The sequence below is a fragment of the Strix uralensis genome, chromosome 3, assembly GCF_047716275.1.
Source record: "Strix uralensis isolate ZFMK-TIS-50842 chromosome 3, bStrUra1, whole genome shotgun sequence".
Classification (NCBI taxonomy): domain Eukaryota; kingdom Metazoa; phylum Chordata; class Aves; order Strigiformes; family Strigidae; genus Strix; species Strix uralensis.
The window spans coordinates 4,663,583-4,686,253 of record NC_133974.1 but is presented as its reverse complement, the minus strand read 5'-3'; the positions used below and the strand labels follow the sequence as shown (position 1 = coordinate 4,686,253).

At 40.5% G+C, this 22,671-nt stretch overlaps 1 protein-coding gene across 1 annotated transcript in view; it reads right to left on the bottom strand.

Annotated features, from left to right (window-relative positions):
- PKHD1 (PKHD1 ciliary IPT domain containing fibrocystin/polyductin) overlaps nucleotides 1–22,671 on the bottom strand; it is a 271,278-nt gene that overhangs the window by 22,392 nt on the left and 226,215 nt on the right. The window contains exon 60 of the mRNA XM_074861360.1: nucleotides 6,564–7,569. Within this exon, the coding sequence (XP_074717461.1) occupies nucleotides 6,564–7,569 (1,006 nt within the window). The remainder of the gene's footprint in view (nucleotides 1–6,563; nucleotides 7,570–22,671) is intronic.

The following is a 22,671-nucleotide window of genomic DNA, read 5'->3' as shown; positions in this document are numbered from 1 at the left end:
CTCCTGGCACTCCTGCATGTGTCCAAACAGCCATAAGTTCTGGGGGAATGACAGGGAATTGGGAAAAGCTCTTCTTGAGCTGATCCTCTTAATTTTTAACTGAGATTTAACACAAACCCTTCATTTTCAAAGAGCCACACTGGGTGTGGAGAATATATGGCAATATATCCCTCCTTCCTCTCATAGAGACCTGCAAACTCCCATGGTCCATTTCCCAAGTCTCTCCTACCCTCTTCATCTTCCCCCTCCTCTGCTCTCTCCTGCTCTCTTTTCACCTTTCCTACCTCCTGCTCCCTTCCTGCAGAGCAACCAGTTGGTTTTTGGAAGCCCATTGTCAGAGAGATCTGTGGTTTCCACTACGGTTACAGTGTGGGTAGGACTTCTAATTGTCTGAATCTTGTAATTCACGGGTGTCACCTTTGAGTGGGATTGGCAAGTTTTAAGGTAAGTTTACCATGTACAGTAGATACTAACAGAAATTTAGTTTAAGGCTCTGAGGTGAAATGTAGCCTGGGGAATTCATAGTTGGTGATAGACCCTTTAACCCCTACACTACCAGAAGGTTTCCAGTGCAGGAGAGCAGTGATGAAAAACTATTACTATCTGATTTGCGGGGATGATGTGAAGCTCCATATCTGTTGTCTAGAAGGGTATTTTTGAGATTTGTTTGAAAACTTACAAGGGAAATACTGGCTTCACACAAGGATCATATACAAAAGGGCAGACTACTTTGACTGGTTTTGGTTGTTTCCCCCTCAAAACCAGACACTCAATCTTATAAACAGACATCATTGTAATTAGCAGGAATCTATGCTGTGGCACTACATTCAACCTGCATGAATGATTCATATACCTACTCTGCAAGGTATACTTTCTGCTTATTTGGAACAGTCCTTGAACGAAAAGTGTTTCTGCTTCAGCTGCAGTTTAATTCCTCTACTGACCATGAACAGGCCCCACAAGATATCTCCTCAGTTTCCCCACTCTGAATTCAATTTGAAGAAAAATGCTAAAATAGCAGACCTGCAGCCTAACATCTACATAGTCAAAGGCCTTGTTAGTATCAACATCCCTGGTACGCCTGTTCCTTTCTGACACCACCAGTTTTAATGCCAAATTTCAGTTCCTGGATTTTCTGCTAAAAATGCCACCAGAAGCAAAAAATTAGCAAAAGAATTTGTGATAAAAATACTTCACCTCTGAGACCCAGATGTGTCTGAGTGAGTTCATTAGGACCATCTACCTCTTGTTGACAGATCCCACAACTACTCAGTTTTCCAGTTTGAAAAGAATTTGAACTGAGAACAAAATAGTGAAATTCATCTTGATTCCTAAAGTGCAATATGACCATATGGTTTTATATGACATAACACCATTTATACATGTATGAGCCTGCACTTTATTCTCATGAAACTTCTTATCCCATCACTCCTATAAATAGCCCATTACAGAATCCCATTCCTCTGATTAGAAACCTTCTAGGTTATTCATGTGTACTTTTCCACATTCTTACTAGGCTGCTAAATGAGATGTTGGCCAAAAATGGGCCTCAGCTATTCCCAAATTATTTGAAAAAAAAAAAAAAAGGTCAGAATATAACTTTGTCCATGTGGGAAAAAAAATCAGGAAATAGAGTGGTGTTGAATGGGAAATGGTCTCCTTCCAGTTCTATTGCAAGATTCTTCCATTTTATTCTCCAAGGAGGAACCTTCTTGGTTTTTACATGCATATTTACCTCTTGATATTTTATACCCATTTGTTCCTGCACTGTCATTGTCCATTAGTGTCTAGAGCTTCCTCTCTGGTATTTGCTCTTCCAACATATTTTCACAGATAGGGTGATATCTTCCCTCAGCCTTGCTTTGCCAAGTTAAGCAAACCAAACCCTTTACTAAATGATTCTATTCTTTACATCTTAAAATAAACTCCATTTCCATGATCATCTCGAATGTCATTCCCTGTACCTATTTGAACTGACTTTGTCTTTTTTGTACATCAACAAGCAGAGTGGCATACGCTACTCAAGCATATGCCCTCTATAGTGTCCCTATGAACATCTGACTTTAAATTATATAAGCTTAATTTTAACTTTAAAGTTTAAGTTACTGAGTATCACCTTTTCCACATTTTCACTTCAGGGGTGTGTGGCTCTTGATAGAGCCTCAAAGTGCAGCAATAACTTTAGCTCTGAAGTCAGGATTTTTAGTATCCTGCCTTTGCCTACCCACTGGAGGGAAAGCTGGATCCCTACAGAGAAAAAAGCTGTCCCCTCCCTTTTTTAAAACCCTGTGCAATTCCATACAGCAGCCTGCCTGAAATCTGCATGAAGGTCACCAAACCCAAGCCCTTTGGGGTTAGGATGTGTCAGAATTAATGTAGTTTGGACCTCTAACTGTGCCTGCCTGTGTGTATGCCGTGTGACATAGCGAATTAAGAGTAATTTCTCATTTAGTCCTCTGCATGGGTATTGCTGTCTGAATGAGCAGTTCTTTGATGATTTGCTTCACTTTTATTGCTTGCTGTGCATCTCAAACACCATTATTTCCGGTACACACACTTTTTTTTTCACATGCTACCCCAAACCTAGCTCTTAATAAAGAAAGATTAATGCTTGCAAATTTCAGTTTGTAGCAGGTTAAAGGCCCATCATGAAGGAGCAAAGTATCCTGCTCTAGTGTGGAGATATGGACTAAATGGCTTCTGGATGACTACCCAGCTTTATATTTCAGATTTTGTATAAAGGCACCCCACACAAACATACACAATATATTTGTTGTTGTGCTCTCTTGTTCTTTCACTTTTATATTTACATTCATATTAGGCAAACTCTGCAAAACAGAGATTTCTATCTGTAAACACATTGCAATATATATTAATACACAGACACTCACAAGAAGATAAAACTATGTGATAGTCATCTCTGATTCTCCAGCTGTGCAAGACTGTAGCAGTCATAGCAATCACCTCTATCTTTCCTTGACAAACCAATGAGCCATGCTTGAAGTGACCCTAACAAAGGAGTTAAATTAAAATCATGTAAAACAGCGTTTCAGATCATAACAGACAAGTCATTTTTTTAACATCTTGGCAGTATTATATACAGACTTACTGCCTAGCTACCCAGCTACAGCAAGGATTCCAGGGCTCCCTTCAGCCTCACTGTCCTGGGTTGCAAAGACAAACACCCAGTCTCTGCTGATCGAAGATTTTGTTGTTGTCTTGATGAAGAGGAGCCACTAGTCTGAAACAGCAGGGAGACTGGCCCGGCAGGAGTGCAGGTTCTGCATATATCTGACAACCTGACTGGATTTTGCACAACTCAGGGGTAAAAATATTTCTCTTTTCCTTCCACAGAAAAATACACTGGAATACTTAGTCTGACTTGTAATCCCAGCCCCATTATCCTTGCCTGTGCTAGCATGTACTGCCTAAAGAGAGACAGATAGACAGTGAGGATACTACATGTCCCAACAGGAAAACCCTGATTTCATTTCACAAGTTATCTGTGGCCTTATTGCATCAGAAATGTCAGCCATGAGTAATTCCAGAAAAGCTATGACTGATGGGGAGCAATAAATAACGCTGCAGAGGAGCCCAAGCAGCTCAGCGTGGATGAGCTCTGAGCTGGTCCTGTGATATGGTGATGTTAGTATTCTCTTCAATAAGCATCCCAGGTCTTCCCCTACTGAGATGGTGAATCTATGGCTTTAAGTTAGCATTGCTCTTGTCTCTGTAATAAAGCAGACCTCTCCTGATCCTTGCTGTTAGGACTGCTTTCACAGAGCATGCACACATGGGAAGGCAAACCCCAGCCGGGAGAGCAGAGTCCCCAGTGTGGAGATGTCATTTATGCATGAAAAAAGGCAGCCGCAAGGTTTCTTCCCTGGCACACAGAAGAGGATGGTCCTCTCCTTTCGGTGATCTCTGCTTCCCTGCCTCCGTGATGTAACATTAATGCATCCAGGAATCTATAGGCATTTAATAGAGTTCTGGTGAACTTACTCTAAAAAACCTATACCTTGTTCCTTTCACACAGTGTAGCTATTGTTGCTTCTCTTGTTCTGATCATCAATAATAAACACACTGAATGAGGGGCCTTGTACCTGTCCCACTCTACAGGTTACGGCATGTCTTGGAATGGCATAAAGACAGGATAACATTTCCTATCACAGGCTGTAAAACTTCCTACAACATTTTTTTGCTGTCCCATTTTGTAGTATCCTGCATCATAACACAAATATCCCCACTGACAGTAGTGATGTTAGTTCTGCTGATAAAAATATTGTATATCTTCAGTTTGGGCGTGATTTAAGATTTGATATTGCAAATAATAATTTCCCACTGTGTTTAATAAAACCCCAGTTCAAAAAACCCCCAAACAAGCCCAACAAACCAAAACCAAACAACAAAACACAAGACTCCTATGGTCACAGACCAGTGTCCTTACTCTCGGTGCTTCACTATTGTAAGCCACAAAGTGCCTAGTAGAAAAGTTAAGCGTGTGAATAGTAGTTTGTATCACTAGCAGCCAACAGACATCATGATGGTACAGGGGTCAGTGGTAAATGTTAGAGGATATGGTATTAATTAGAGAAAGTAAGTCTTAGACAAATCCAATTTCTTTCTTGTATAGATGGAATATGCTTATACTTGGGTAAGGCTCAGTAGTGCACAACATAAAAAAATAACATTATGCAATATCAAGAGAGTACACAGTAAGGTTGCCAAACATCAAATCCCATGTCCTATATTAAAAACAGATGGGTTATTACCTTTTTCATATTTCCCATATGCTTTTAATACAGACTCAGGATCTGAGGCTGAAATACACTGCTGTCTGCTCCCTTCCCAGCCTTGTTCCTCACAGCCTTCTCTGCAGATAAGGGCTGCCATCTGGGCCATGCAAATAGTGGCTGCAAGAGGCTGAAAAGAGCAAGATGGGGACAGAGGAAGGAAGAACAGAAAGGGTTGTTTGTTGCTGTGGAGGAGAGGAAAAAAAATGACCTTTGAAAACTGAGACTTGGTACAGAATATCAATAAAAAATTAGTATGTACAAAACTGACCAAGAACTAGATAACTGACAGAGCTCAAAAGGTGGCTCCCATTGGGAAATTATTATAATGTAAAGGAGTGTCCTGTGCTGTTCTGTCAAAATCAGCTGCAGGCCTGATGCTATATCTGCATCAAGAAACAAATATAAAACCGCTGTGATAAAATGCATGGAAGAACTGGTGGGCTGATAAATTATGGAAAGAATAGTCAAACATGGGAGCCTAGGTCATGTGGGTTTAGGATCTGGGAAAACAAACTGAGTGAATTGGGTTCTGGAAAGCTAGAACTGAAAAGGAATTAAAGAATACAGTGAGAAAACAGGTGACCATGAGCTCTCCTATTTCTGTGGGCAAATGGATTAATGGGATCATAGAATTCTGCCAGTAGAAAATGGGATTTCATATCACTTTTGCATATGGCACTGATATCATAGAATCACAGGTTGGAAGAGACCTCAAGGACCATCTGGTCCAACTTTTCCTGGCAAAAGCATGGTCTAGACAAGACGGCCAGGCCCTCTGTCCAGCTGAATCTTTAAAGTGTCCAGTGTTGGGGAATCCACCATGAAGGAAAACTGCTGGCTTTTAAGACATGCGCACTTCAAACAGGATTCAGCAAACTGAGACAGAGAAGGAAAGAAACATTCACCAGAACTGAAACCTTTCAACTTATTAAGAAGCAGACAGCTAAATGATTTGATTACTCTGGAGGTATCTGGAGGAGGAGGAAGAGTCAATGCCCAGAAACTCTCTGATGTAACAGTGAAGGAAAGAACAAGAAACTCTGATGGTAAGGTGGAGAGAGAGGCTGACAAGAGAAAGTGAGAAAGTACTTGTGACAGCAAAAACAGAGGCAGCATCCAACATCTAGGCACACGTTCAGGTAGTGTTGGTTGTGCCCAGCTCTTGTATCTTCAAGACCAGATGGCTTTCTAGAATTTTAGCCAAAAAGAAAGGTCAGCGCTGAGGTATCAAAGTGAACAGCAGTGGCCTGTGTCATGCAGGAGACAGACTGAAGTATAAGACTAAACGGTCTTTTCTGGCCTTAAATTTTAAAAGTATATGAATCGAGGTTTAGACCTACACGTTAGTTAAGGCAACAACCCATCTTTAAAAATGCATCTCTGGCGTTACATCAATTTATAAACATTCATAGATTTAATTGTTTAAAATTTAAGAGCTATTATAGTCTGAACTTCTTTAGAAACATTGACTTTACCCAATACCTTATAGTTTCAAGGCAAACTTCCAGGAACTCTGTTCCTGGTTTAAAGCATCAGGGACATCTCTGCACTAGAGATTCATGAGCACCAACAGAATAACATGGCGAGTCACACTCAGGAGTCCAGCTAGTACTTGGGCATAACTCTGGCATGGAATACTTTATAACATATTTCAGCAGGGTTAGTCATATTTCAGAACTTACTCCCCATCTTAATAAGCAGATCAAGCAGCTAAATTGCCTCATTACACTTAAATCAATATCTGCTGATACTGAGTTTGATACTTACCTGCTGTTATCTTCTGCTGGAAACAGTAAGGCAGACTGAGTCACCATTAAGGTATCAACTGGCCAGCCAAGGCCCCTCTGAAGGTCTCCAGTCTGATGAGTGTTGATAATTGTTCTGGCCAAAATCTTTAAGTTGTCACTTGTCAGCTCATTTCTTGGATGGCCTGGTGGATCACCAAGTTCAATAATGAGCACTCTTGATGGACCAGCTGCATCAGATGGCTGCAGAGCTCGGGTGCTCACTGGTCCTCTCCTCACTTTCTGTGAGCCATATCCACTATGAAAGGCTGTGCAAAATGCCATGTTAGGGCAGTGATATTTCCTTTTGACAGCATTGGACGAGATTACCTTCAACATGCTTTCACCTCCCAGCACATGATGGACTACTCTGACTTGGTCATGACCAACCTTCAAGAAATCAGCTAATCGATGTATTATACTTGCCTCACCCTCTTCCCCAACAGCCTCAGTTATAGTGAAAGCCACAAGAAGGGAAACGCCAGCAACTATTTCTACAGGTTCCTTCTCATGGAGGAGAACATAGAGAAGATTTTCTTCAAAGCTAAAGTAATTGGCTCCTGCCCCTTCATTCAGAGAAAAAGAAGATGGGCTTGGAGAGACATATTTCCCTTGAATGAAAACACGAAGGCTGAGTGGTTCATTGTAGAATATAGCTAGGGGCAGTCTGGTTGCATTTTGGCCACTGAGGAGGTAGAGTCTGAAAGTCAGAGGTGCTAGGTCTGGGAAGCAAATCGTAGTGAGTTTGCTGGATGGCAACACAGAAAAGAAAGTAGAACGATGCTCTGCAGGATAACACAATGTATGTGAAGTCACATCACTGAAGGTATCCATAAAGCTGCCAGTCATTGCTACCACTGGAAACAGTCTCTGGTGGATCATACCGGGGTCCAAGTTTTCTAGGATGACAAGCACGTGATTTGCTTGCTTGCAGAAGTAGCCTTGTACTGAGGGCTGGAAGATGCACTTGCTGTCATCTCTGTAAATTCCTGGAAGAGAGTAAAGGGAGATGAGGAAAGGGGGAAAAAAAAAAAAAGGTTGTTTCAAACATCATCTCAACATTTTGTGGTGTAGTTGCTTATTTTCCCATTCAGTGCTCAAAGTCACTTTTGTTGTTGCTGAAATTTTACATAGTTTTAAGAGAAGCCTGGACACTAAGGAATATTAAATAGGTAGAAACCACATCTACCTCAAGATGTCCTTGAGCTGAAAATGCTAATGAATGACAGAGAAGCATCACATACTTACCTTGACTTTCTAGATAACAAACTATGGCCACTGCTGAAAGAGAAGGTATGCTAGATGAACCTTTGGTCTGACCCAGCACTGTGTCCCTATGTTGTTGTGTCTTCTACATTCTCCCGGTTCTAAGCCTGTAGCAAGGTATCAAATCAGGGCATGACTGCAATTCTTTGGAAAGAAAATTTACACAAAACCGTCTCATCCCACTCACAATTTTATCTTGAACAAAAAAACTAAAGGTCCAGAACTTCATTAATCTATGCCAGCGGTGAACTGCCTCACCGAGTTTTAGAGTGAGAAGAAAGCACAAGGTTCAGACACCTACAAATAGGGGAGACCCTTACATGTGCTCCAAGTGCTTAAGCTCCCATTGCAGTCAGTGGAGGTCTGGAGTTTAAATCATTTGCCCACAGGAGGGCATCTAGTATCACACGTGATACTCTGAGGTACCTGAGACATGTGGCACAGGGTCTACAGAAGACCTATGCCCTCCAAGGGTGGCAGCTGGGGGCCTGCTGGGACACCCTACAGCACCTGAAATTACACTAGACACACATTTATGGTAAGTGAAACACCTTCACTTCCCCAGCCATGAATACAGAAAAGCAGTTTAGAAAGCAGTTAAGTTCACCCTAAAATACCTCTGTTTTGTCAGCTGGATCACCCTTTATTATCCTCTAACTTTACCGACAAGAGGTAAGATCCTGTCACTTAAACATAAGTATATAATGTCACCTGGGCTTCTTTGGGACTCTACAACATATATAACACATGATCCATGAGAATGCAAAAGTCACTTTAGGTATTCTTTCACTAAATATAACAGGAGCTAAGACACTTCCATGTTTGTCAGAATTTGCCACCAAATCCCATCCCAAGTGTCCCAAGTGGAGAGAAGTCAAGAGGATCCTTTCACGGAAGGCTCTATACAGAAGAGATGTAAACCACAGAGTCTTCTGAGTTAGGGTATGCTCCATCTGACCAAATATAGGTCTCTGCTTTAAGATGAGAGAAATCTTGCCTCAGGCTATAATGATGAGATCATCACTGATTATAAAGAGAAAATAAAAGTAAATGAGTTCAGATACGGGCACCAAAAACATAAACATTTCTGCCTGAAGCATCTTAGGAAAAGATATGTGTTTTTGTTTTTCCTTCCTCTCTTCAAAATAAAATCAAAGGAGGAATTTGCTGCTGTAGCCAGCTATAATCCTCCTTCCCTCCCCAAGCCTGCTTCTTCCCTACTTAGCTGTGCTCATGAACGTGTTCCGCAAAGCATGGCCAATGTCTAACTAACTCTGTGCTCCTCATTCAGTGGCTTTGGGGACATACATGCTGATCAGCAGTACCTGGTGCTAATGATAAAAAGAAAGGGATAGCAACATCCTTGAGAGTCACAGACTTTTGGGTGAATAAAAGGGCATTCCCCTTATCAAGGGAACATTACGTGAAACTCATTGTTAGAAGAAAATAACAGACTCCTGAAAAAGAAACAAACTATGAGAAATCATTCTGGACTCTGCTTATAGTTACATCTTGATGCCTGGATCCTGTGGACATTTACCTACTATTTATTTCAAGGGGATTCCTCATGTGCAGACTGTGGTCTGTGAGCATTTCCCAGAATGAGCTCTTACTCTACACATCAGCAAGGAAAGCAATGAAATTACATAAATGTCAAACTCTGTTCAGGGAGGACATCCAAGTGAGATAGGATCTTTGCAAAAGCCCCTATTTTTAGACACCAGTTTACTGATTTCTTTCCCTTTTTCTTGCCTTTCCCTTTTTTTTGCTTTGTCAGTGTAAGTATTTTGCTATCGGCATGTGTTGGGGGGAAAGGGAGAGAGAGGCAACTCCATTCAGAAGCAGAAGTGGAAATGCTGCTCTCTGAGCCATTTGGTATTGTCCTGGAGCTCTGGGAGGATGCACCCTGCAGCAGGCAGCCAGCCCACAAAGGCTGACAGATCTCATCGTCTGCTCTCCCGGAAACCCCCCATCTCCCCCCGGTGACATTTCTCTTGTCTACAAATGGGATTTGCTGATATTTTGTGATTTCCCAGGACTTTCCTTTGCCCTGCCTGCCTTGCAACGTGGGGCTTGCTTGGTTTCCTGCACACACACACATGCACGCCCATGCACGCACACACATCGTTGCTTGTCTCCTTCCAAATGGCCTTATCTGCCAGTCACAATTTCTGCAGTCTGCAATTTCGATCACTTTTAAATGAAACCCATGCTGGCCTTAGTAATCATAATGTCATTCACAATTTACCACAAAACACGTTTATTCAGTTAGTAGCACATTGGAGAAAGAGAACTCCATATGAACTCGCCGCTGAAGCCCTAATCTGATTATTTCCTCATGAAAATCCAAGCAGGGGTGCTTGTAAGAGGGGTCTGAGAGGAGAAGGAAAAAGTGAGTCCTGGCCACAGCTGACTCTCATAATCAATGCGAATAGATAAGTGACGTGGCGTGTCAGGGCCAGCAGCTAATCTGCCCCGGGGCTTTCCTCTAAAAAAGGCCAGAGTGGACAGGACTTAATAAATACTGAGTGACCACTGAATATTGAGCTGACATGTGCTATTTACATTGACGATGAACAATAACAGTGATAAATTCCAGGAGCATCCCCCGACAATGGGTGAAATTAGATTAAATAAGTTACTTGTATGTGCATGTGCATTTGCACACACACGTGTGCGAAAGGGAGAAAAAAAATGGGGAAAAAAAGAGAAAGAGAAACCTAGCATGTGGGAGTCAACTGGAGACCCTTCAGATGGGTGGGAAAGACGGAGAAGATGTTCATATCTGTAGCAATGTGTGCACAGGTGAGGCTGAACAGGAGCTGTGTGCACCCAAGCAGAGGAAGAGTGCACGTGTGCATTGGTTGCATGCACGGGCATGTGTTTGTGTCCTGCTCCGTGCAAGAAAGAGAGAGAAATAATACATGGAGTGTGTGTGTGTGTGTTCATCCTCTGCAGCTACTTCCTCAGCCCCAGAGAGCAGACTTTGCTTTCTGCAGATTGCCCTATCATCAAGTCAAGTTTATTATTTAATTATATACATGCACACACACACATAGACACACTAACATATATATCTATATGAGATTTTAGCACTCAGGTTGCTTCTAGGGCTCCTGACAAATATTAACTTTGTGTCAATATTTGTCCTTCCTGTCGTGAAATGAGGATTTTCCACCTCATTTCACATTTGAAAAGAAAAATGCGCCGAGGGGGTCCTCTTTGCTTAGGAAAAAAACCACCAACAACAGCAACATCTCATATCCTTTATTTAGAAAAATGGAGCAGGAGGGAAGAAGGGAAGAGTATTTTTAAAATAGATGTTTTGACTTAAAGGCACATAGAAGCCTTTGCAGGTCTCCTGCTTTTTTCTTAGTTCCCCAATGCCAAATAAATAAAATAAAATAAAATAAATTCTACATTTAAAATTGAATGAAATACATCAGCATTAATGATTTTCCCCTTCAGGTTAACACCACCATTTCCTTCAATAATTTTTACCCATTTCGTGATAGATTTCACAATTCATGGTACAAGGAAGAATATAGTCTTTTTTTGACAAAAACAAAAGGCAATGTCAGTTTTTCATCAAAATAAAATAAATCTCCCACAATTTTCTTTCCATCTGACTGGATTTGCCCGTCAGTTATTTCTAATTTAACTACAATTATAGTTACAAAAATACAAAAATGAGTAGGGGAGGAAGGGGGAAGGGAGAGATAAATGGGACACTGTTTAGAAATTGCAATTCATTGGCCTTGGGCTGGCCAGCACATATCTTTGCTGAGGGGGAAATATTCATCAGCATTAACTGTTCTTTTTGACCTGCTGACATTCAAATGTGAAATAAAAAAAAAAAAAAAAAAAAAAAAAAGGGCCCAGTAATAAGACCTTAGAAATCTAGCAAAGGTAAATTATTCTGAGGTCAGTCATTTTTTCTATACAAAAGGTTTTCTACATTTCTTGAGTTCAGATGTTCCCCATAAATAATTTTGACCCCGATTCTCTTGTCTAATCCCTGACACAGAGTCCTCATGCCTATGCACTCATCCTTCGATGAGCCCATCAGCTTCAGCAGATGCTGAAACAAGGCATCCCCCAGCATTTTTAGAAATCCCAGTGACTGTAAATTAGGGATATCACTCAATTGCGTTTAGCTGTGTTCCCATGGCGGGTAAACACACAGATACACAATGTCAAGTAACTTATTTGTGGCGGGTTTCTCGCAAGGTATGTGTTGAGAACACACACATAGGAATGCGTGATGGCATGCGTGCTTGTTTGTGTTTTTGTGTATGTATGTGTGTGAGATACACACAAATATGTACTCATAGCAGGGACCATGTAAACAAAAATGAAGTGATTGCTTTAGGCTCTTAATTCTTTCTTTTAAAGAAAATTATTTTAGAAGGAAATGAGTCTCATAACATCACACTGTGTGGGTTTTTATGCTCCCTGTTTATCGTTCCTCTATAAAAAGCTTTGAACCCCCTGGCCAATTTCAGTCATATTTGTGGACTCAAGGATACTATGTCCCTACAAGTTTTGTAAAAGTAGGTGCCCAAGTAGAGGAAAGACAGTTTTCAGTGCTTCCACTGAAGGGAAGTCTGTAGTATAAGCTCACTCTTATTATGTATCACAGGATCTGCATTGACCCTTCCCTTTCACATACAAATCCATAGAAAAACAGGTATGGTACATGAATTTTTTGTTCTTGCATTCATTGTTTGTATGTATTGATATGGCCACACATGTTGCTACTGTTTATTCACTGTGAAATCAAGCATTATTTGCACCTTTCATATGGTTATAGATTTTTATGCTAGCACCAATCCTTCAGATGTTCCCCATGCCTAAGAGGTAAGGCACATATGCTACAGATGATAGAATATCTTTCCAAGTTATGAACAAAAAATTGCAGTTTTCCAGTTCCCAGAGACTATCGTAATAACTCATTCTTGACCTTAAATCATAAGTGCACAAGTAAAGTCTTAACCAGAAGCCCAGTGAGGCCAGGATGCTCTCCAACAGTGATCAAAAAGAGTCATCTAGACAGAGTTTCGGAAAAGCATGTATATAGCAACGTTCACCTAGAACGCTCCTCCAGCTTTCAGTGATTTACAGGTCAGGAACCTCTTGAGTCAGAGAGATCATCTTTGGTCTTTGCATTTGAGAGAAAATATCAAACCTGTCTCACAAAACTGCAAAAAGCTGGGAAGGAGAATAACCTAGCCAGGAGAATATATCTTGAGCCCTCTCAAAGGAGGTGGGTTGGTAAATCTGAAGTGCCCTTTAGTGAGGTTGCCCAGCCCAGGCCTTGTGTCATGGTTGAAATACTTATAGTGCCACAGAATTTCTCAAATACCCTGATGCCACTGCAACGTGACTACACCTGGAAATACCTTGTCTGTCTGTGCCCAGAAGACTAGGCTGGAACTGAGCTGCTATGGTATGGTATAACATGCATCAAAACTAATAAAATAACCAGTGCCAAGGCAAGTTCCTTGTCCCCAGGGCCAGCTGGCATGGCACTCCCATGGTATTAAAGTCACTGACCCTCCAAAAGATGGTGGCAACCTCCAAAGTGCTCTTTTGAACTAGCTCCTGACTTATGCTAATTTCTGGAAAGCGCCCAGGAATTGTTCTGGACACTGCTGGGTTGCCTGGGACCAAGCTGGGCTTGAAGCTGTTCTGCTGATGTAGCAAGAGTGACCGGGAAGTTCTAATGTCCATACCCTAGTGCTGCTTGACTCAATAAAGGTAGATTTCAGGACCATTCCTGCTACTGTCAGCACTAGCCCAGAGCAACTTGTCCATCATTTTATTAAACTTAATCAGAAAGACACAATTAAGGAGGATTTTTGTCTGCATTATCATTAATGATTAGGAAACTTAAGTCATTTTAGCCATCCTGACCACACAAAGTTCCCCATAATGTTAATTTAGGGAATAAATCCAGTATAGTGACAAAAGAAGCATTACCTGGCATTATATTGTGTGTGGACAAAAAGAATTAAACAGCACAACTGTTCTATACTTTATGATTCTGTGCATTTTCAGAAAGTCCCCAAAAACACGGTAAATTAAGCACCCTTAAACCCTACTGCAATGCAATCAAAAGTGTGGCATGGGACAGGGGCGAACAGAACAGAGTGAACCCTCATAGGACAGCATGGGAGAGATAATTTGGGTCTTCATAGCCTTCCTGAGGGCTATCAATACACAGCTGAGGGGTGGAAATAATGGCTTTTTGTACAGCAGCTAGCAAATTAGGGCCCTGACTAGAGCTTTTAGATGCTCTCATGAAGCAGATAATAGAAAGAAACTATTCCCACAAACCTGCTGAAGTCATTAACCATCATTCAAAGAGTGTGTGAGAGGGATCCTGCCTCCTATGCAAGATGGTTAAAAGAGAAAAATGCAAAGAGAAACATCTTTTGGTCCAAATTATTTCACCTTCGAAAAAAAAAATGCTGTTCTGCAAGTATCAATTTGTTTCTCATGTCACTACTAAAGCTTTTCCCATTATGTTTTCCCTCAAGATAATCTGGGTTTCCTTTAGGTGCATTTAAAGCCCAGAAGGATTTTTCTTTCCCCCTGACCCCTCTCCCCCATTTACTGAAGCTTTAGTCAAACTGATACCAGAGGCTCAACATAAAGGCAAGGGGCAGCAAACGGTAGCACCTTTGTCGATGTGGTTCTAGTAACCGTCTCTCTGGCCAAGGAATGATAAAACTACCACCACCACCCAAAAGCAGAACAGCAATTTCATCGGATGCCAGACCTAAAAATGAATGTGGCCATGCCATGCATTGCTCTGAGCTGTGGATATAATGAGTTTTGAATGGGAAGTCCCGGACACAATAAATCTGTGCCATATGTGACCATTTCCTGTGTCAGTTCCTTTCTCATAACCAGTGGAGGCTTTGCCCTCCCCCTCACTTTCCCTTTCATGACCCCACACCAGGGCTCTGAAATCTTTCAGGGTTGCTTATGGGCCCCAGGCTTTTCCACAGCGGTTGCATAAATAAATGAGTTTGACAGCAAACATCATAACGGTTAGCGGTAATGTGTGCTCCACACAAGTGCTTGTGCTACTCACTGGAGAAATGGGGGAGGAAAGAGCTCGGTTTGTTACGGCAAACAAAAGTATGTTCTCTGACAAGTGGTGAAAGAATTAGTCAAATAAACATGAACTCTATTAAGACCATTGCTGCCAGGTTTTGTTATGGACAGGAAGGTTCTCAGCTTCTCTTTCCCTCCTTGGCCTGCAGTCACTGCAAAGACAAATCATCCTTTTCTTCTGCAAAAATAAAGTTAGGGGATAAAAATGAACTGCCTCAAAATAAAATTTGCAGGGAAATCCACTTCACTATTATTATTATAATTTCTTCCCAATGAGAACAGTTCTTTGGTCCTGGGAACAAACTCACAAAGAGACCAAATGATTTTCCATTAGAAGTGGGACAGAAGGAAAATGCCAAATACCTGCAGATTTTGGAAGTATTCAGGTTAGAATTAAGCTTAAAAATTATAATTATTTTTATCAGACATAGGTGAAGGAGAGGACAGAACAGAGCTCAGCATTTGCCCTGAAATTGCTTTCTTTTTTTTTGTTCATTAACAAATCAAACATTTTGACTAAATAACAAAATTTTACTAAGCTTTCAGCTTTGCCTGGGAAAATATAATATTTTTAGACTGTGTAAAATTTTTCTGTAAAACTATTTTTTTGAAAAGGTTTTTTTTGTCCCCAGGTACATCATTTAAACAAAAATATTTAAAATATCCCAAGTTCAAATATCCCAGAAAGACTGCAGACATTTCAATTAGTACGTTAAAGGGTATCATTAGTTTATAGAAGCTTCATGAAAATTATTAGGAAGGAAGGAAGGTTGGTTTCCCATGTTCAATGCAGAGAGAACAAAAAGAGGTATTAATATTTTAACTGGGAAGATTTAGGTTAGAAATTAGAAAAACATCTTTCTAGTAAAAAAAAAAAAAATAACAAGGTCTTGCAACTAGTTGACTGGGGAGCTGGTGGAACTGATACAACTGAAGAGGATTTTTAACAGGTCATATTAATTTTGGGGGGGAGCATTGTAATTAGATATATCTTTGGGGCAAATGGATGGGTGAGGTGACTTCTTGAGCTCTCTGATCATCCTGCCCAATGTCTCCAACATGTTTTTATCAGCAGCCTTTTTTTCATTTTTTTTTTCTTTCTTTCTTTCTTTCTTTCTTTCTTTCTTTCTTTCTTTCTTTCTTTCTTTCTTTCTTTCTTTCTTTCTTTCTTTCTTTCTTTCTTTCTTTCTTTCTTTCTTTCTTTCTTTCTTTCTTTCTTTCTTTCTTTCTTTCTTTCTTTCTTTCTTTCTCTTTCTTTCCTTTCTTTCTTTCTTTCTTTTCTTTCTTTTTCTTTCTTTCTTTCTTTCTTTCTTTCTTTCTTTCTTTCTTTCTTTCTTTCTTTCTTTCTTTCTTTCTTTCTTTCTCTTTCTTTCTTTCTTTCTTTCTTTCTTTCTTTCTTTCTTTCTTTCTTTCTTTCTTTCTTTCTCTTTCTTTCTTTCTTTCTTTCTTTCTTTCTTTCTTTCTTTCTTTCTTTCTTTCTCTCTTTTTCTCTCTTTCTCTCTCTCTTTCTCTTTCTCTCTCTCTCTCTTTCTCTCTTTCTCTCTCTTTCTCTCTTTCTCTCTCTCTTTCTCTCTCTCTTTCTCTCTCTTTCTCTTCTTTCTTTCTCTCTTTCCCTTCCTTCCTTCCTTCCTTCCTTCCTTCCTTCCTTCCTTCCTTCCTTCCTTCCTTCCTTCCTTCCTTCCTTCCTTCCTTCCTTCCTTCCTTCCTTCCTTCCTTCCTTCCTTCCTTCCCCAGGTAAGTTATAAAAAATGTTAAAATCTTATTTGTACCTGCCTTGGCTGAAGGCACAGTCCTAGAGCCTGTGCTCATGACAAAAATGTTCACAAGTAGAAGAATCCTGGTGACATTATTAGGGTGATTTTCAGCAATATTAGTCCTGTATGGGCTATGGAGTTGAATCTTAAAGCAGAAGGATTTCATTACAGGTACAGACAGCTATATTATACCATGACATATTTATGACAATGAACAGTAATGGGAGGCAAGTATTTTAAGCCTTAGAAGTCGAAATTAATCTGAAAGCATAGCACAGAATCTGAACACCTATGAAAACATATTGAAGAGCTAAAATTTGAGATACAAAGGCTAGAGTCATTATCTGAGCACATAGAATGGGACTCATCACATTAATTTCAGCTGCCTAAATGTTAAGCATCTAGTCTAAGCTAATTGTCTAGTCTAAGCTGTTCATCTAGACAATAATCATTAGAGAGAGAAAGGAGAGAGACTTTTAGAGGGTCATTCATTCCAGCTTTACCTTGGATGGATTGTATCACTTCTGGAGGTACCTGTCTCTACGGGCTATATGGGAAACCTAGACAGCTAGTTTGGACTGAAGGCCTGTATTTGGAAAGATGAAGTTAGGTGAAACGAGCCTGACTCCTAATGATGTAGCTAATGAGGCCTGCAGAACAGCTAGGGTAATAGGTGTTCCTATTCTAAAATAAGTGGGAAATTATAGCTCTGTACACACCTTTAAAGTAACCATCTTCTCCAGTTATGAACAAGGGGAAAGACAGAAAGAAGGGAGATGAAGCCACTACCATGTTAATCTAGAAAATAAGAAAGTTCCTCCATTCCTGATAGAGATCTAAACAGTCTGCAAACAAGTTTTTGAGAAAGACCTTGCAAAAAATCAAACTCTGCATTTGGCTTTTGCAGCTACGATGGCTAAACCACTGGATCCAGATACTCCCATCTGTGCCTAGTGCAGTCATCCTGCAGACCACGGCTCACTCTGCTCTTGAGCAGTACAGCTCACATAGGAAAGAGAAGGGACACTGAGAAGCATACCTTGGAAAGCACAGAAATAGAGAATTCATTGCAAAGAGACATCTGAGCAAACACGAGAGCCTAAAAAACTAATTTCTAACCTCTGGAACCAACACGGGTGCATGGATAGAAGGAGACTGGTTTCAAACACCACTTACAAGAAAATCAAATGTGTCTGTAGGCATAGTCCTAAAATATCATGCCCACATTGAATCTTAGGCAAAAATAGGTCAGAAGAGATTTCTGGATGTCATACCCCTTGCTCAGAGCAAGGCTAACTACAGTTATATCAGGCTTCTGAAGGCTTTATCACAAATCATAGTATATCTATGTTTTAGGCTTTTATATGTTTACAGGGACAAAACTCCCAGTTTAGAGTATGTTCAGAGAAGCTGCCAGGGTTGAAAATTACTTGAAAAATATCTGTGATCCTAATGGCACTTTCATACATAACTTCATACATTTACAAAACAGTTTGAAGAAGCTTTGAAGCTTACTTTTGCAAATAGTTTTTCTACCATGTGTGCTTGTTTTAGGTAGTCCAAGTCCTGTTCCTTGTCCTATCAAAGTCTTCTGGACAGCTCCAACAGGGAAAGAGTAGGTTTGGAGTTGGAGCATCTCTTGTACTTTACCAGATAATGTTCTTCATTTTCATATAAACGTAAATGAGCTCAGAGTCTCACTGACCCTGGTTGTGAGGTATGGTGCCCATGGAGAAAAGAATAACTACCTTGGTGGAGCACCGCAAACACCTACCCAGTCCTGACTGTCCTGCTCTAACTAGTAGGCATCACTCACTTTGCACTTTTTTCCAGACTTACTGGTGAGCTGTTTGAGATTTCAGACAGCCCTTGGAGTTATTTTGGCCAGGGAGTATATTTAAAACTCATTGTGCCTAATGTTGTCTTTCTACAATTGAGAAGTAATCAGGAAAGACATGAAAATAAATAGACAAGTGAGAGGCAAAATGAAATATGAAGTGGCTAGAAAGGAGTCTGCTCTCTAATGTATTTTTTCAGCTTATTATTGTAAAAGCCCAGAGCAAAAGAATAGCTTTGAAGAGTCTTTTGTTAATAGTGGAAAGGTTGTCTTTTTATTTTTCTTAACTTTTTATTTATTAACCATGCTGCACAGGGTACTTCCATAAATGATGGCCGAGTTTCAGGTTACAGGGACTTGTTTAGTCTGAAAACATCCCAGCCTGCAATGGGAAACAGAAAAGAGAAGTAACAGCCCATCGTATGGTGCTTGAAGGGACTAAAACCAAAGCCCATTTGTTCTCTGCTTTTCCCTGTAATTTCTAGTGGTTGAGCTTGCAAAGGTTTGGATGTCTGTGTTTGGATGGTTAAAATGCATTCCCAGCAGGCCACTTCCTCAGGTGGTCTATTTGATGACAGCTTGATGCTTAGGCCAATATAAACCATCTGATTTTTTGACCCTATCTGAGTATAAAATTATAAAGCTGCATTCCTACATGGGGCAATGATTTCATCCTCCAGACTGTTGTGAAAAAAACAAAAAAAATATTATTGAGGGTGCTGACCTTGTGCTCAAACCCTAAAACATGACAGTCAATAACATTTTTGAGACTCTTAGTATTGGGGTACTATGTATTTATTTATCATTGCCCTGAATATATGGTTAAGCATACAAATATTCAATTGCTACAAAATTTCATTCAAAGCTATCATGTGGGAATACACTAGCTCTGCACAGGAAACCAGACAGGTGCATTAAGCAGATATGCTTCCTTGAGACTTTTTAGTGCTTTAGCACTGGGGGGAAAAAAAAAAAAAAAAAAAAAAAAAAAAAAAAAAAAAAAAAGCACTGAAACATGGTTAAGATAGGCAGAGCAATATAGTATTCCCAAAGGCAGCTTAGCTCAGGCATCCTGCAGGTATTTAAAGGATGCTCTTCACGCATAATACTCTATATTATCTAACTTTTATGAAAAGAATTGCCAGCATGGACAATTTCTGGTCTGTTTTTCTGGTATAACACCAGCATTGCCAAACAGATACATAAGAAGAGCACAAGCATGATTTTCACTTGTTTATTCCTTGGCATCAACAATAACAGAATAGTATTTTCATTTTCCAGGCATAACAATTGAAAAGCTCAGCTGGCAGGCTCTCAGCAGGAACCTGCACGGGCCTTTCTGCTGCTTTGAGTCATCAGAAAGCATCTCTCAGCTCCCAGAGTGCCATGAACAGCCCAGCCAGTTTGAAGAGCCTACAAAGAGCCCGCCTGGCAGGGTCTGCTCAGTTTTCACATCCTCTCCTAGCAATTATAGGGGACACTAGGCTGAAGCCTTGGAGGTCATGTTTGTATCCCATTAACACAGAAAGGCTCATTCCAGAGTCAGGCTACACTAAGTACTAAGTCTAATCCAGCAGGTGGAAAATGGTCCAACCCAGTTCTAAATTTGCTTTGCCTTATCAAGACATCTGGGCTATAACCGCTCTCCATGAAAGCCACAGGAATTCTGTTTATGTATAATTTCCACGGGGAATAACTTGCATCAGAGATCCCACTTTCCAACCCAAATCCTGCCCAAAAGGGTGGTACATTTTGTCAAGCACATGTTGTCGGGTGTCAAAAATGAATTAATATTTTCTTGCACATTATATTCTCAATATATTAATAATTCTGGCAGCACTGCGGTCTGTAATCTGAATACCCAACCAGAAAGATGTGCTGTGGAAAGGATCCCTGTGCTGCCAAAGACACTGAGGGGAGGAGGAACATAAGGGAATCTTGCCTTTTTCTTTTGCTCTCGGTGGCTCACATGGAACGGGAGCTCAGACACAGAGGCCTCAGAAGTAGAGATCTGAATTTAATAAAGCTGTCTGGAGGGGGAGGGAGACAGAGAAAAGAAGATCATGGAGATAAGAGAGGCAGAAATAGGAAGAAATGAAAAGAAAGAACATTACAGCTGACTGGTAATTGCTGTGCCCTTTCAGACTCAAGTGGGCAGCAGTGAAATATTTGTTTAAGAGGTGGAACACCAGTTTAAGAGGTGGGACACCAGTTCATTATGAAAAGAATAAGAAAGAAAAAGAGAGTTTTATGGTTAGAACATATACTTTCATGTCACTGTAATGGGGATAGGCAAAAAGCAAAGAAAGGCAAGGATAATGGCAAGGTGCTGCAGGGCAATTAATATACTGCTCAATTTCATTGCAACTTTGGGGGGTATTGGAGTGACCCTTTAAATTCAGAGCAACTACACCCACAGTATGCAAGAAAAATTAGACCCCTGCTTGGGAAAATAGATTCTTTCAAGGTAACAATAAATTCCACAGATAAGCAAAATGTGAGGATCTCTTTGTTTCACCACTTCTGCAAACTTTCTCCCATTTCTCTTGGAGAATAAAAGTTAATCGAGGGGCAGTAGGGAGGAGGCGGCTCATCTAATCCCCACTGACATCGACAGCCTCCTCCACCAAGGTACCAAGCCGACTTCTTTATAGAGAGCAAATGCACTGCCAAAGTTCCCATCTAGGGATGTTTTTTCTTTTCCATAATATTCTGTTTGTTAGAAAACCAAAAAGACACCAGAGGGAAAATAAATGCAGATACATTTTTAATGCATACATTTAATTTTCAGAACATGGTGGGCACTTCAGTGCTGGGTGTTGGAACTGCAAGGGGGAATATATCTAATCAGTCCTCCGTGTCCGTACTTCATTGACATAATGTGGTCCTGCCGATTAAAGCACTGGAATCGTGGCTCTGCATTTTCCTTCTCTTTCATACTAAAATTATTGATGTGCTTTGTACAATGTGTAATTGCCATTATTGTATAAACGCCTAGAGCATGTGCAGAGCTGAAATTGAAATAAATAAGCAAACAAAAATCATGCGATAGGAAGTCTCTGATGGTATGGTGGGGGTTGGTGCCATGGCATCATGAGCTGAAAATAGGATTTGATACTGCTGTGACTGGTTTTGATAGAGTGAGATTCGATAAGACTAGAAGAAAGGCTGCTGTGATCCTCTAGTCTGACCTCCTCTTTTTATATAGTACAGACCCTCAGTAAACACCCAAATCAAAGTACCTCTTTTAGCATCCTGGGCCCAAGTCTCACCATCCTTGGACTTCACCTGAGCAGTCCTGATTTACATCACCTGAAGATCTTTCCCAGTATCATACATTCTCTTCCGCTCCCTCTCTTTCTCTTTCTCTGATACGCACGCAGTAGATTTGTTCTTTACATTTAATTTATGCAAGTGAGGAGAATACATTTCAGTAACACCAATTAGATACGCACTAATTTCTTCTCTGTGAAATAGCAGTAAGTAATTAATCAGAATTTTGATCACAACTCAGTTGGCAATTCTAATTGCACTTGCCATTTCCACAGCAAATACAGAATCATTATCTTTTCTGCCTAGTCCTCTCTTCCTAATCATCCAGGGTGCTAGAAGCAAAACATTTCCAAGAACTAGATATCGTCTCTATCAACCAGCAGCCTTAATACCTTTAGACTGGGGGTTAGTGGGTTCAGTCCATGGCTGTGTTTTATTTCAAGCTTCATCATAATTTTAAAGTGAATAGCTAGTGGCAGGCTGGCTATTTGCCTGGGGGAGGGGGGATTCTGCCTCATAAAATTATAAGAAAGGATAAAAGCTAGCAGCTCACTCCATTAAAAACCTTCTGGGAAAGCACTAAGGATGCCTGACCTTTGCACAAGGATCCAGCAGGCATCTAAGGGGTATATGGATGTTGATCAGACCTGTATCATCAAAGCCTGCACCACATCTCTGAGGCGTCACAACCACATTTTAACTCCAGGTGTTACCAGACATCTTGGTACTGAATAGGATGACCAGGGGAGATCAATACCCTGTCTTTAACCAAAACAGTGTTTACATGACCATTTAGTGATCATTCTGCTGATCTGTTCAAAGTGACAGTGCTGGTC